Raw genomic sequence first — 13423 nt, 5'->3', positions numbered from 1 at the left:
TTTCGAGTAAATATTCAGATTAAAATGAAAAAAGAAAATACTTAGTCAACAGATCGTATAACATCAAATACAAGAAGAAAAGACTGACATATTGTCGCGTCTTCACAGAGTCTATTCAACATGGACTGACACAAGCCAAAAAAATTAAGTTACGACAACTAAAAATGGAAAATAACAACAAAATTAACAAAGGAATAACGAGACAATGATTTCTTGTTCAAGGTTTGTTTGTCAGTCCAAGATGAATAGGCTACAGTTACCTCGACGCCCTGTTCGTTGCCCTCAGTAAGCAGAGTCCTGATATACTTGAAGTTGGCGGACTTCTGCTCGTCCTTGACCTTGAAGGAGCCGGAGCCCTCGTAGATCGTCTGCTTCTCGTCCTTCTTGCTGATCAGGGACGTGCTGCGACGATATGGGAGGTGCTATTACACTGATCTACTACAGTTTGGACGAGTATTTAGACTTTCGCGCTTTAAACGAATAATTACAGACTGTTTTTTCTTTTGTCGTAGTGAGCGACTAAGTTTTAAGTTTACATTTAATTTATATAATTTACAAAATAATCAATTTTTATATATTTTTGAAAGCTTTGGTAAAGTTAGTATTATGATGATAAAAGATAATTTTGCTACAATCTCATCTCATCCCTCGAAATTTTGAAGATTCGGTCGTGATTCACAATCTGCCGCATGTCTGACGTCAACCCTCCTTGGGAATGCTATTGTTGCCTATCAGTTGCCTAGACCGTATCCCTTAGTCGCCTCGTACCCATCCACTGAAGGCTAAGGACTGGTTCTATTCTAGGGTGGAACCACACGCCACACAGAATTTTTTCAACAATACCCAGAAATAATAAAACCGAAAGCTCACCTTCCACTGAGCACATTCTTGTTATCATTGGTCGCGTGGAACTCCAGTCGTTTTCCGTTCCCGGCGTCCTTGCTAGAGATGTCCACTTGGTAGTTCTTCAGCCCGAGTTTGTCTGAGTTGCCGACGAACTTGAAGTTGATATTGTCTTGCTGGACGGTCCCTTCGGCTGTGGCGTCGAGGGTCAGGCCCTGGACGTTTTCGAGTTTCAGCTCGACTTTCCCTTGGGAGGAGCTGATGGTGGTGCCTTTCAGGTGCAGTCTGTGGAGGATGAAGTAGATTATAAATAAGTGGACAAAACTCAACGGCTCATATTAAGCTTGTATCGCAGGTCCGATGGACAGACGCGTGCGGTACTGCATCAGGAAAATATTAGTGATCACAGGTAAATATTTGCCTGCCCTGGGAATCGAGGCTAGGATAAGGACCACTAGGGTAGGCGTGGAGACGACCATGGAGGTCATTAGATCATATCATAGGGTCCGTGCCTTGGATTTAGTCAAATATTATTCAATCGACGAGCAAGAATGAACTTTCCATGTAAGGAGCATTAAACAGAAGTAAAAAATATTAGTTTATTGAATCTGAAAGATTTCGAAATGTCACCATATCTTGCTAGTATTCAAAAGAAAATATTTCAAATTGGTCTTACTTCTCGGTGTTGCCGTCAGGGTTCTTCAGGGTGATGTCAAGCACAGGGTTAGCCTTGGAGAGTCCCACCACGGAGTGCAGGGCGTATGACTTGTCGTTGACGTTGCCTGCCACGTCCACTGCGAACGTGTCTGCGTTCAGTGACTGCAAAGGTGAGAGAGTGAGAAGTAATTATTAATCGCATAATTGTAAAGTATCTCGGTTGTGACGCCCCATAGCCCCGTTAAAAGTAAAACATTTAGTGCCCTGTTTCACCACTTTCACTTATCGTTATCTCACAGACAGGCTAACCTGCTAGATATCTGCCTGATGTGATTGGCTACTAGCTCTATCCAACATTTGTGGAATACAAATTTTTAGCGCTATCTGTTCGATATGTTACATAGGCTGTATATATCAGGTACTTTATCAACAAGGCCGCTTGGCCTTAAAATTGGAGATTTGGCTGCGATTTTATGACCGGCCGGCTACCTGACATCGATCCTCTTTGTTGCATATTGTTAAATAGTTAGCAAGACTATTCTTATCCCGTAGTCTTATGACTACGGGATAAGAATAGTACCAGAACGTAAAATTTGTACCAAAATTAACACCACATTAAATTTCAAACAAGTATTTATTGGAACTGCACAAACCTTGGAGACATTGTAAAGAGAAAAATGACATTTAACCTCGAAGGATCATAAAATAAGAAAATAGTCTATGGTTTTATTTTTTCCGAGAAACTAAAATTATGTCTGAGGCATTCAAGAATGCTTTATGCCTACGCGTTACCAGTCAAAAGGTGCTTGTATTACTTGCAAGGAAGTACTTTTGTATGTAAATCGAATGCGTAGGCTTCGGTCTAGCCCGCCTAGGTTTCTGAGCACGCTAGACCTGATTTGAACGTTGGGAGCTGATTCTGGATGCACCATCAGGTCATGCTTATCATAAACATTAAGTATCACGGATCATGGAAACTGAAGCGACTGATGTGGGAAATTTCAACTTTGTAGGACAAGTGGAATAAGTGTGTGAAATTTCAACATGTAAGAATTGATTACAGACAGACAAACATTGGAAAAATACTATGGGGAAAAATACTATATTTCTATGAGTCCAACTTACGGAGGAGGTGAATCCGAAGCCCAAGTCCTTGATCTTTTCAGCCTGAGGCGCCCTCGCCTTCAGTTCCGTGGTGAACTTCTGGGGGGAGGTCTTCGCGTTGATGACGACCTCTGCGTTCTTGCCTTTGCCGTACTGACTCTTAATGTCCAGGTCTACGGACCTTACGTCTCCTGTTGAAATGATATTTTTGTAAAAAACTGTCCTATCATTTTTGCCACCACAATCTTTTATTGTCGTCAAAGAGATCCTATGGCATTTAACGCCCGACAAAAAACCCATGTCCGTGCTGTAAACCGTTGAGGAGTTCCCTCGTTTGGAGCCGAGCTGTACTATCAAGACATCCTTATTATAATAATGCATTGTCATGGAACATGAAGCGACGTGGAAAATTTCAACTCTGTAGGTAAACTGGAAATTAAACTTGACAAAGTGTTGAAAAAATATTTGATGTTAAATTTTTATCATTTTTGATCTTCCATACTGGTTTGGAAGCATTAAAGCATAGAATGTACCAGCCACTTCTCCCAAAGCAGATTGTAAAAGTCAATCAAGGTAAAGGGTTATTAACTGAAGATTCAATTAGGGATTTAGAGGACTCAATGGGTTAGCAACCTGATCCTATCACTATTTCAGAATATCGATTTCACATTTAAGCCCGCTATCAAACTAAAGTGGCCTTTGTGTAGCGACTCTTGGCTCTGACTACCTCGGGATAAAGAATGAGTTGAGTAAAAAAAATCTCTCTCTCATTGGAGCTATGAAGTGGAAAAGAAAAGGGCAAGAAAGCGGATCTCGTGCTCCGATGCTTGACATTTGAAGGAACTGAGAAAACACACTAGAAAGCTAGAACATCGCTTGAGCTAGAAAAATAGAACACGACGAAATTGATAAGCAGTGTTTCCTTACCATCAACTCCTTGTTTGTAGCTGGTGTCGATGGTGAAGGGGTCAACACGAGGAATCAGGACGTGGAGCTTGGCGTTGCCGGCCGAGGGGTTGCCGGAGCCCTTCACGTCCAGCTTGTAGAGGTCCGCGTTCACTTGCAGGGACTGAATCACGTTGAACTGAAACAAAGGGTTCTGGTTGAAAAAAAATGGTTGAGTTTCGTAGCTGCTTATGAAATATTGTTATGAATACTTTTGGATAATTAGTTATGAATAAGTTGATCTTGTTGATGCCAAAATATCCATATCAAAATATAAATGATTGAGTTCATCGTTGGAAGCCGATTCTGGGTGTATAATGAGTTTATGCTCATAATCATAATGCATTATCATGGAAATTGAAGCGACGTGGTAAATTTCAACTGGAAGTAGGCGAAATTTAACATGCAAGCTTTGATTACAGACAGATAAACATCAGGACAGGTGAAACGAAATAAAGACTTGTAAAAATAAGAGTGAAAGAGAAAGAATACGATGCCAACCTCGCCATTGCTCTGTTTGATGAGGAACAGAACATCGTTGACGTATTTGATGTCGTGCGCCTTCTCGAACGGCAGCCGCAACGTCACCACGTAGTAGTCTTGGTATCTGCAAACATTTTTATTGAGTTACGAACAAATTGTAAAATAATACTTGTACTTATTGTACTAATAAATGTACTAAATGTAAATTATTAAGTTAAATATAAATTGTAAGTACATTTTGTAGATTATTTTATGAAGATAAGTCTTTAACCATATCGTAAGACGACGCATTTTGGCATTTAAATCCGGGATAAATTATTTGGCTGTGGTTTTACGGCCGGTTGCTGCCTGACGTCAGCCCTTCTTGGGAATCAATTCAGGTCATCAATTGTCAGGGCAGCAATTCACGGAAAGATATAATTATATATTTCTTTTATCTATGAACCTATTCTATGGCAGAAGCCACCACACCACACTCATCGTCCACACTCTTTTAATACTTTATTGCAGAAATTAGTATCATAGTATATACAAATACAAAATGTACCACATAACCAACATAATGGCTCAAATTGTGCAAAAGGCGACCTTAACGCTGTAAATGATTCCTTCCAGGCAACCTTTTGGAAAATTGCAAGACGAGGAAATAATATAATGCGGGTCGGAATGAACCGAAACACTGAAAAGACTCACTTCTTGTCCTCCCCAAGCAGGTCGATGTGGTAGTTGCCGACGATGTCAAAGCCGAGGTCGTCTCCGTAACTGCCCTTCATGTTGTAGTCCTCGGCGAGGCCCTTCTCAGGGTCTGTGTAGGTGCTGCTGGCGACCAGTGACGCGCGTTTGGGAAGCAAATCTCCCGTGATCTCGGTCTACGAGAAAGTTACAAATATTTTGATTGTTTCATAACAGCTTATAACTAGATAATTAGCTTCCTAAGCCGTTGAGCGTGGGAGGCCAGGGTTCGCTTTTGCGTCTCCACTTTGCACAGTATCCCTAGTTGTCAGAAAATTGGCACTTATATCATCAATGTTGAATGCATGTATTTCCTTACAAATTATAACGTCTAAATAAACATGATGGGTTATGCGAGCCAACTGTAAGAGAAGGCTGACGTCGTATCTTATCTAGCTTTAAAACTAAAGCCGAAAACAGAGAGGTGTCATAAAAACTTCATCGGCAAGAAAATAGCTCTAAAATAATAAGAAATTAACATTAAACCTGCTAACCTTGAACTCATATTTGAACTTGTCGTCACCCACAGGGTTGTTGACCAAGCTGAAGGCGTTGACGAGTTTCTTGCCATTCTTGAGCTGTAACTGGATCTGTCCCTCGTAGTTCATGACATCCTTTTCCACGTTGGTGTTGACGACTTTGCCTCTGTACTGGATGGAGGAGCCGGCGGCGCCGCGCTTCGGGGCGTCCGAGATGAGAAGCTCCACGTTTCCACCGTAAACCTTTTGATAAAATAATAATTTAATTATTTGTAAAATTCAGACATATCTGTGGCAAAATTACAGTCAGTTGCTGTCTCGTGCCATTGGCACCTCTTTGACTACATCAAATCTACGTTCTATGTTATAGAGAAAACACAAGGACAAACATGAAGGTAGTTGTTACACAGTACCTACTAATTCCATGGGTACTAATAAAACAACGGAGGACGAAATATGTGTTAGGATCCTTCCAACCAAAATTAATATGCGTAGGAATATAGAATAATGGAAAATTAAAGAAAAACATGATGTAATTATTTTACTGAGTGAGCATTACTAAACTTACATTGTCCTTCTCGTTGAGCTCGCGGTTGAACTTGAAGGTGAGGCAGCGCTCAGTGGGCAGCACGGCTTCCAAGTTGAAGCCCAACTTGCCGGTGAGTCCGATCTCGCCGTGCGTTTGCAGGTTCAACTCTGACTTCTTGCCGGCGTACACCAACTTGTTCCTACGTTCAGTCATAAATAAATAAATGGACAACACTCAATGGCCCACGCTAAGTTTGTATCGCGCGTTCGATGGACAGAGTCCAGAACCTCAAGACTGACTTCAGTCAGTCTTGAGGTTCTGGACGTTTCTGTCAGTCTTCAGACTGTTTTATACGGGACGGGTGTGGTGACTACTACAGTCCACTGAGGTCGTTGTCTGGGCTGTCAAATTCTTGTAATAGACTGTTCATTATTCTTCAACTTCAAGGCAGAAAATAACAGACAGTTAAACAATAATAGGTTCGCAGTCCGATCGGGCCACATTGGAATCGCGCACAATTTATGCCTCAGTACTGGGTAAAGGCCTTCTTCTCTTCCACAACCCTTGGATTGCATGTAGCCATTGATTGTGTCCCATTAAAGACTAAGAATTATTAATCTTTTATGTAGACTCCAAACGACAAAGTCATGTAATACGAGGGCTGCTATTTATGTATCCGGAACTGGCCAATAATTCTAGAATATTTAAAAAGTAATTACAACATTTGAAAATAGAACTCTTCGGCTAGAGAATAAATATTTTTCATGTCCCTGTCATTTGTTTTTTTCAATTGGCGCCAATTTTGAAAATAGCTTGTCTTCATTGCCATGGATTTAACTCGTGAACATTTTCGCGCGATAATTTATTATGATTTTCGGCGTGGATTAACTCAAAAACAGTGCATCGAACAACTGATTTTAACTTTTGGAGATGAAGCACCATCGAAAACCACTGTGTATTATTGGTTTAAGGAATTTCAACGTGGACGGTCTATGCTCACGGATGAAATTAAGGAGGGTCGTCCTAAATCGGTAGTGGTACAACAAAATATTGATGCTGTGCGACAATTAGTAATGCAAGATCGTCATGTTACATACCGCGAGATAGAGGCGTCTCTGGGCATTAGTATGACGAGTATACACGCGATATTACACGAACATTTAATTGTTAAAAAAATTTGTTCGCGTTGGATTCCGCACAACTTGAGCGTAGATCAAAAACAGGCTCGTGTCGACTGGTGTAAGAAAATGATAAAAAAATACAACCGTGGCACGTCAAAAGCTGTTTATAATATCTACACAGGTGACGAAACCTGGATCTATGCTTATGACCCTGAAACTAAACAGCAGTCAACGGTGTGGGTCTTTCAAGATGAACCGAATCCAACAAAAGTTGTTCGTGCGAGAAGCACTTTAAAGCAAATGGTCGCTTGTTTTTTTGGTATCAACGGACATGTAGCTACAGTGCCACTAGAGAATAGTAGGACGGTTAATTCTGAATGGTACACCACCATTTGTTTGCCAGAAGTCTTTGAAAAAATACGAAAGAACAACCCACAACGCAGAATCATACTTCATCACGACAATGCTAGCTGCCACAAGTCGGCTGAAACAAATAATTTTTTGGAGGGTCAAAAGATTGAATTGACGGGTCATCCGCCGTACAGCCCCGACCTGGCACCCAATGATTTTTATTTATTTCCAAACATTAAAAATAAATTACGTGGTCAACGTTTTTCGAGCCGCGAAGAGCCCGTTGATGCGTTCAAAACACACGTTTTGGACATACCTCAATCAGAATGGAAAAAGTGCTTTGAAAATTGGTTTCATCGTATGCAGAAGTGCATAGATCATCGCGGAGAATACTTCGAGAAACAATAAAACCATATGTAATAATATATGTTTGTTTAATTTTGTTATTCCGGATACATAAATAGCAGCCCTCGTATTAATTAGGCTCATAAAAATTTTAGAAGGGGTAAACTCATTTAAATGTGCCTTTCAATCAATTTTAGTAATTCGAATTTAATTTTGTTTGTAAGTATAATTTTTAGACAAAATATAAATCGAAATCTTTGTGATTGGAGACAATAAACTTACTTAGTGTCAAACGATTTGTCGGTCCTCTTTGTGTTGGTGCTGAAGTGGAGTTTGTTGTTGTTGTCCTTCTCGAAGTTGAGGAAGAGATCCACTTCAGCAGAAAAGACTGGGTCCTTGGCGACGAAGGCCACATCTCCCTTGATCTTGCGTTGGGACTGCAGGAAAAAATAGTATGTAACTTGATTAGTTATTATTTTCATGTAGGTACTTCTGTAAGACAGTTCTGTTCTAAACTGTATTCCAACTGAGTGAGCTCTCTTTATTGCTATTTATTTGCGTTACTGAATCTGGATGTAATGTGTCGTTGTTTTTACATATAAACGTTTTATCTATCTATCTGAAGTTATACCGAAATTAACAAATCAACCAGCAGTAGGGTGTCCATGATAAGTACTCTTTGCAATACACGGTAAATTGTAAGGAATGAAGTAACTTGTTTATCAATTGGGTAAGATTGTTAATTTTTGACCTTTCATTTCAGAATGACAGTTATGTATAAAAGAATTGCAAAATATTACCTATATTTCTATTTCTGTTATTTCTGTTTCTCGTAATGGTTAGCTGGGAGAGAATGCTTATAGCATTAAGTTCGCCATTTGTTTATAAGTATGTTTTTACTTGGAACAATAAAGTCTTATAAATAAAATAAATATATTATTATTTGCATAATTCGTTACTGTTTTATATGTGTTTGAAAAATTCTCTAATTACTGATCTTGAGGGTCAACTGAACTATATACCATGGGCTCAGATAGTTTCTTTATTTTTTATGCAAAAGACGTTAGGAAGTATGGAAATATGTTAAAACAGGTGATAACAACTAACCTTCTTGAAGTCGAAGATGATCATCCCGTTGCCTTTGCCATCAGCGTCATTGACCTTGTACTGGCCGTTGACGGAGATGTTGTCCTTAATGACCAGGGTGAGCTGGCCATTGGCGTTGGCGCCGCTACTGATCTTCAGGTGGTAGTTGAGGAATTCGCCGGCGGTGGACGAGAGTTTGGCGTGCGATGTGTATTCATCGCCCTTGGCTGTGACGCCGACGTCGAATCTGTTGGAGGAAATATGTGTGTAATAGATACTCCGCTTTTGCTAAACTCACTTTTTTTTTTACTTTTACATTAATAAAGAATATTGAATTCAAAAACACATTTGTTGATACAATAGGTACAACTAAATGCTAAGCATTGTCTGTCAGTTTATCTTTGGAACACTTCGAGATATCATCTTCTTCAACGGGCTAAACTATAAAATGTAAAAGTGTTAGTACTTACTTGATATCTTCACTCTTCCCTTTTCCAGAGATCTTGAAGTGTCCATTAGCTCCCTTGGCAATGTCGTTGGGCTTGTCCCTATGGAGGACCACTCCAGACAACTCGTACTTGGCCACATTCTTGATTTGCACGTAGTTTTCGAAGTTGGACTTGTCGTCCGAGAGGCAGTCCCTCTTGGAGAACACTTCCAAACCTTGGATGGAGAAAATGGACTTGTAAAATATATTGTCTGTGATCAAAAACGCGTTGTAGCTCTGAATCTGCCAACAACTAATTATTCGGGTATATAACGCGAAAAGATTTTTACGAGGCGTTTTAGTACAATTTCAATGATTTGCCATAAAACTTGAGTACACTATAAATTAGCGCAAAAATGAATATTAAAATATGTATACCAAAAATGGTGCATGCCATCTACCAAAAAAGGAAAAAAAATAAAAAATAAAATTACCTTGCTTGTCAAAGTTGGTGTTGAGTTTGAAGCTATAGTCCTGTGGGTGCTTGATATGCTTCCTGCAGATGACGTTGAAGTCCGCCTTTTTGTCCTGGTACTTGCCTTGAAGCTCGATGTCCACCTTCTTGGGGTCTATGTCAGCGTCCGCGCGGACCGCGAAGTTTAGGCCACCAACTTCGACTGTTATTATTATATTAATTATTAATTTTATTACATTTATGTAGGTAATTAGACTGAAGTGTGTGGCCCTAAAATAGAATTACTCTTTATCCTCCCGTGGATCTCGTATGAGGCGACTAAAGAAGAGACAGGCTGATGAAATTTGGAATATCTATACTATTATTATAAAGAGGTAAGAGTTTGTATGTTTGAGGCGAGTAATCTCCAAACTACCGAACCGATTTCAAAAAATATTTCACCATTAGAAAGGTACATTATATAAGATTGCTAAATTGCTATTTTATCTCAAAATTTCCACGGGAGCGAACCCCCGGGCATCATGGTAGTAAAATATAAAAATCAAGTTTTAGCTTTGTTTATTGTTTAAAGCAATCCACATATCTTATTCGAAACTTACGGCTGTTCTTGGTGACTAGGCTGTAGTCGTCGGAGCTCTTCTGGTAGAACTTCAGGAGCTGCTGGAAAGCGATTCTGTTCTCGCGAATCTTGAAGTCGGGACCGTATAACAGCTCCGCGTCGGTGTTGAACTGTGGCAGACCGAACAATGTATGAAAAATGTCACGAATAAGCTAAGTTATGATAAAAATATTTATAATCGCATCAGTTTACATACTTGTTTAGTTTATTTATTAGAAATTAAACTACCTATATGGAAAATGTAATAGTAATATCTTAAATACTTACAGATCCTTGAGCATGGGTGTGATGGCCGTTCAGTTTGAAGTTGATGTTATTGTTCAGCGTGTTCTGGAACTCCACCGACAATGTATCCGAAGCCAAGTTTCCACGCAGAAGTACATTGTGTTGTCCTTGTTTACCATTTAGATCAACTTCGACCCTAACTGGTGAATCAGTGACAGCTACTTGACCATTCAGGTCAATGACCTCGTTCATGCCTTCAGATTTTAGTTTAAGACCTTTAATGTCGTATACTGTTTTCGGTCCGTTCTTTACTTTTTGGATTTCACCGTTTATCGTCACTTTGGTTGGTCCTTTGGAATTAAAAAATGAAAAATATTTGAACATTATTTTTATGTAGGGTCCGCAAAAAGAATTGCAAAAGATGCTGATAAAATTTGTAGGCCAAAATATTGGCAGATTGTTATAAGTGTTTGACAAAATTTGGATACTCATACTGTATAAAATACTATAAATATGTAATAATAAAACATCACCACCACAAGGTGATAATAAAGTATTTAATGAATAAATAATAAGATGGGATGAAGCTGATATGAAATCTACGCGACAGTATAGAATAAAACTTACCCTTGTCACCACCTCCGAGCAAATATTCCAAGTAAGGCTTGAGCACGCTGCGGTTCTCATCACCATGAATACTGAATCCAGCTTTAGCGTAGTACTTCTTATCATCATAATCAGCCTTCAGAAGAAGGGACAGATCAGTGGGCTTTCTGTAGAAAGCTGCTTCAGTGTGTATGACCTTGATGGGGGAATCTAATTCGAGTCTCAGGGATTTCTCGTTGTCGTTGAGGACGACTTCGCCGAGGAGTTGCGTACGCCGATTTTTAGATCCTGCAAATTTTTGACGGGTTAGACCTTCAAGTCATATCGAGGATGGTGTAACAACTGTAAACATTACGGTGTAACAAATTCGACAAACATCCCAATTGAGATTGGTGAGTTTGAATGTCTTATGTCTAGTAAGTAATTTACAAAAAAAGGCTAATGTTAGCACAAAAGGTTGCGTGAAATGTTATCCAGTGCGAACTATGACATGGAAAAGTGTACACAAATCTTTTTCCCCGTATAATCTACATACATTGAAAGGACCCAATTATTGTGAACTTCTTTTTTCTCCCTTTGATTACTCTTTTTGAATTTATAGGTTCTGTGATAACTATATCGAGAATAAAACTTTATCTAAATACCTTCAGCTTCAAACAGCAATTCAATGCCTCTCCTGTCGGGACGGTCGTTCCTCAGTACCCCTTTGAGGTGGTACCCCCTGAGGTCGTTCTTCTCCAGGACCAGCTTGACGGAGGACGGGCCGCTGAGCGGGTACCGCGCCAGGAACTTGGAGATTGACGCTTGGCTTTGTTCTCCTGTAGAAGACGTTCAGTTTAAGCCTTTAGGCGACTTGAATAAAATCTGACACAGTGTTAGCAATAACACTATAGAAAAGAAAAAGTTTTCTGTACTTTTTTATGAAATTGAAAGATTTTCAAAACTGAAAAATGATGTAACTGTGATACAATTTACATATTTAAGTAGATTTTCATGTTATATGGTAACATCGCCCGTGAATATCTTTAATATCCAAAACAAAATATATAAGGCTAAATTAAAATTACGTGTCATATTTTTGTAAGTTTAAATTTCTTATATGCGACGTCACATTCAAGAAAGAGAGAGATTTGACAGCCTTCTTGTTTTATTTGCATCGACAATGTGTAACTATGTATTTTTTTTAAAGAATTACATACGTTTGCCGTTACACTGTTATTTTTTCAAATTTAATTTACCTACGTATGTACTTATTAACAATAAAATTACTACAAACAATCAACTAACCAGAGATAGCGAACGGTAGCACCAGTTCCCCGCACATGGTCAGCCCGATGACCCCAGCCAGCTGGTCGAAGCAGCCGGAGTAGGAAGGCTTCACGTTGTCTAGTTTGATCGGAACCACTTTGGCCTTCTGGCCCCTGGCGGCCGTGATGAAGACCAGGTCGTTCGAGGCGGTGAGGATCTCCTGCTTGTCGACGGGAAGGCCGAATTGGATGTCGATGCCGTTGCCGTTTTCCAAGACTGAAAGAACAATTTGGTAAATTTCACAGAGAAAGAACGAAAGTTCACTTGAAACATAGTGCTAATGGTTATTATGGATAAATACGTGGACATTGAATGTTCCGCCAGAACTATGAAATGTTCTTAAGTAAATATTAATATAATAAGTTGATTGTAGTTTTAAGAATCATCAATGGAATAGGCGACTAGAAAACGTTTCGAACATTTCATCAGCAATCTAGAAATGAATATGTTAAAAAATATAATATCTTCTATTGCTATTAATAAAGTTCACCTTATCAGAGATTTTATTAGATTTGCTGTTAATTTCAGATCCTAAACCATCCGATAGAAGAAAATGTTTCTAATTTACTTTAAGTTTACTAATAACATTCATACTATCGATATCACATATTAAAAGCTAGTATACAACCAAGAAATTTAATGATCACATAGTTCAACGATTTAGAGTCACTTGTGTTCAGTAATCACTACATGAAGTATTATGTAATCTGTGGCATAACATACCTTTAGCAATCAAATGTCCTCCAATTGACGAATGCAAGTTATTGACGACCTTCAACCCAGTAGCCACGGAGTTTCCGTCAACCAGGAACAAACCAGCGAGTTCCACATCAGTGCTTGGGACCAACTTGACGTCAACCTTGGCATTGGCTGGGGATTTTATGATTTGGCGGACGTCAATATTGGTGACGGCTTCGACACGAGCTGTGGCGGAACCAACGAGGTCGAGCTTGAGGGGCAGACCGGTGGAGGTTGGGTACGCTAGTTCCGCGTCCAGGAATAACACGTGTGCGCGAAGTTCTTGCTATTGTAGAGAAATTATCGGATTATTGAGTGTTAATACTTTGTGTTAATTTTATAACTTAAGG

The 13423-nt window shown here is 39.4% G+C and overlaps 1 protein-coding gene across 2 annotated transcripts in view; it reads right to left on the bottom strand.

Moving 5' to 3' along the window:
- Window positions 1–13423, bottom strand: part of apolpp (apolipophorin) — a 42612-nt gene that overhangs the window by 14638 nt on the left and 14551 nt on the right. For both annotated transcript variants that reach the window (XM_053763029.2, XM_053763031.2), the window contains exons 17-35: window positions 13059–13359; window positions 12315–12551; window positions 11672–11845; window positions 11049–11315; window positions 10464–10771; window positions 10177–10306; window positions 9597–9779; window positions 9146–9338; window positions 8697–8922; window positions 7872–8026; window positions 5812–5971; window positions 5259–5486; window positions 4726–4901; window positions 4051–4156; window positions 3532–3688; window positions 2626–2795; window positions 1520–1662; window positions 871–1128; window positions 261–402 (exon numbers count right to left, since the gene is read on the bottom strand). In XM_053763029.2, coding sequence (XP_053619004.1) covers window positions 261–402; window positions 871–1128; window positions 1520–1662; window positions 2626–2795; window positions 3532–3688; window positions 4051–4156; window positions 4726–4901; window positions 5259–5486; window positions 5812–5971; window positions 7872–8026; window positions 8697–8922; window positions 9146–9338; window positions 9597–9779; window positions 10177–10306; window positions 10464–10771; window positions 11049–11315; window positions 11672–11845; window positions 12315–12551; window positions 13059–13359 — 3714 coding nt within the window. The remainder of the gene's footprint in view (window positions 1–260; window positions 403–870; window positions 1129–1519; window positions 1663–2625; window positions 2796–3531; window positions 3689–4050; window positions 4157–4725; window positions 4902–5258; window positions 5487–5811; window positions 5972–7871; window positions 8027–8696; window positions 8923–9145; window positions 9339–9596; window positions 9780–10176; window positions 10307–10463; window positions 10772–11048; window positions 11316–11671; window positions 11846–12314; window positions 12552–13058; window positions 13360–13423) is intronic.

This window comes from Plodia interpunctella, chromosome 23, assembly GCF_027563975.2.
Source record: "Plodia interpunctella isolate USDA-ARS_2022_Savannah chromosome 23, ilPloInte3.2, whole genome shotgun sequence".
Classification (NCBI taxonomy): domain Eukaryota; kingdom Metazoa; phylum Arthropoda; class Insecta; order Lepidoptera; family Pyralidae; genus Plodia; species Plodia interpunctella.
This window is presented reverse-complemented; position numbering and strand designations above follow the sequence as displayed.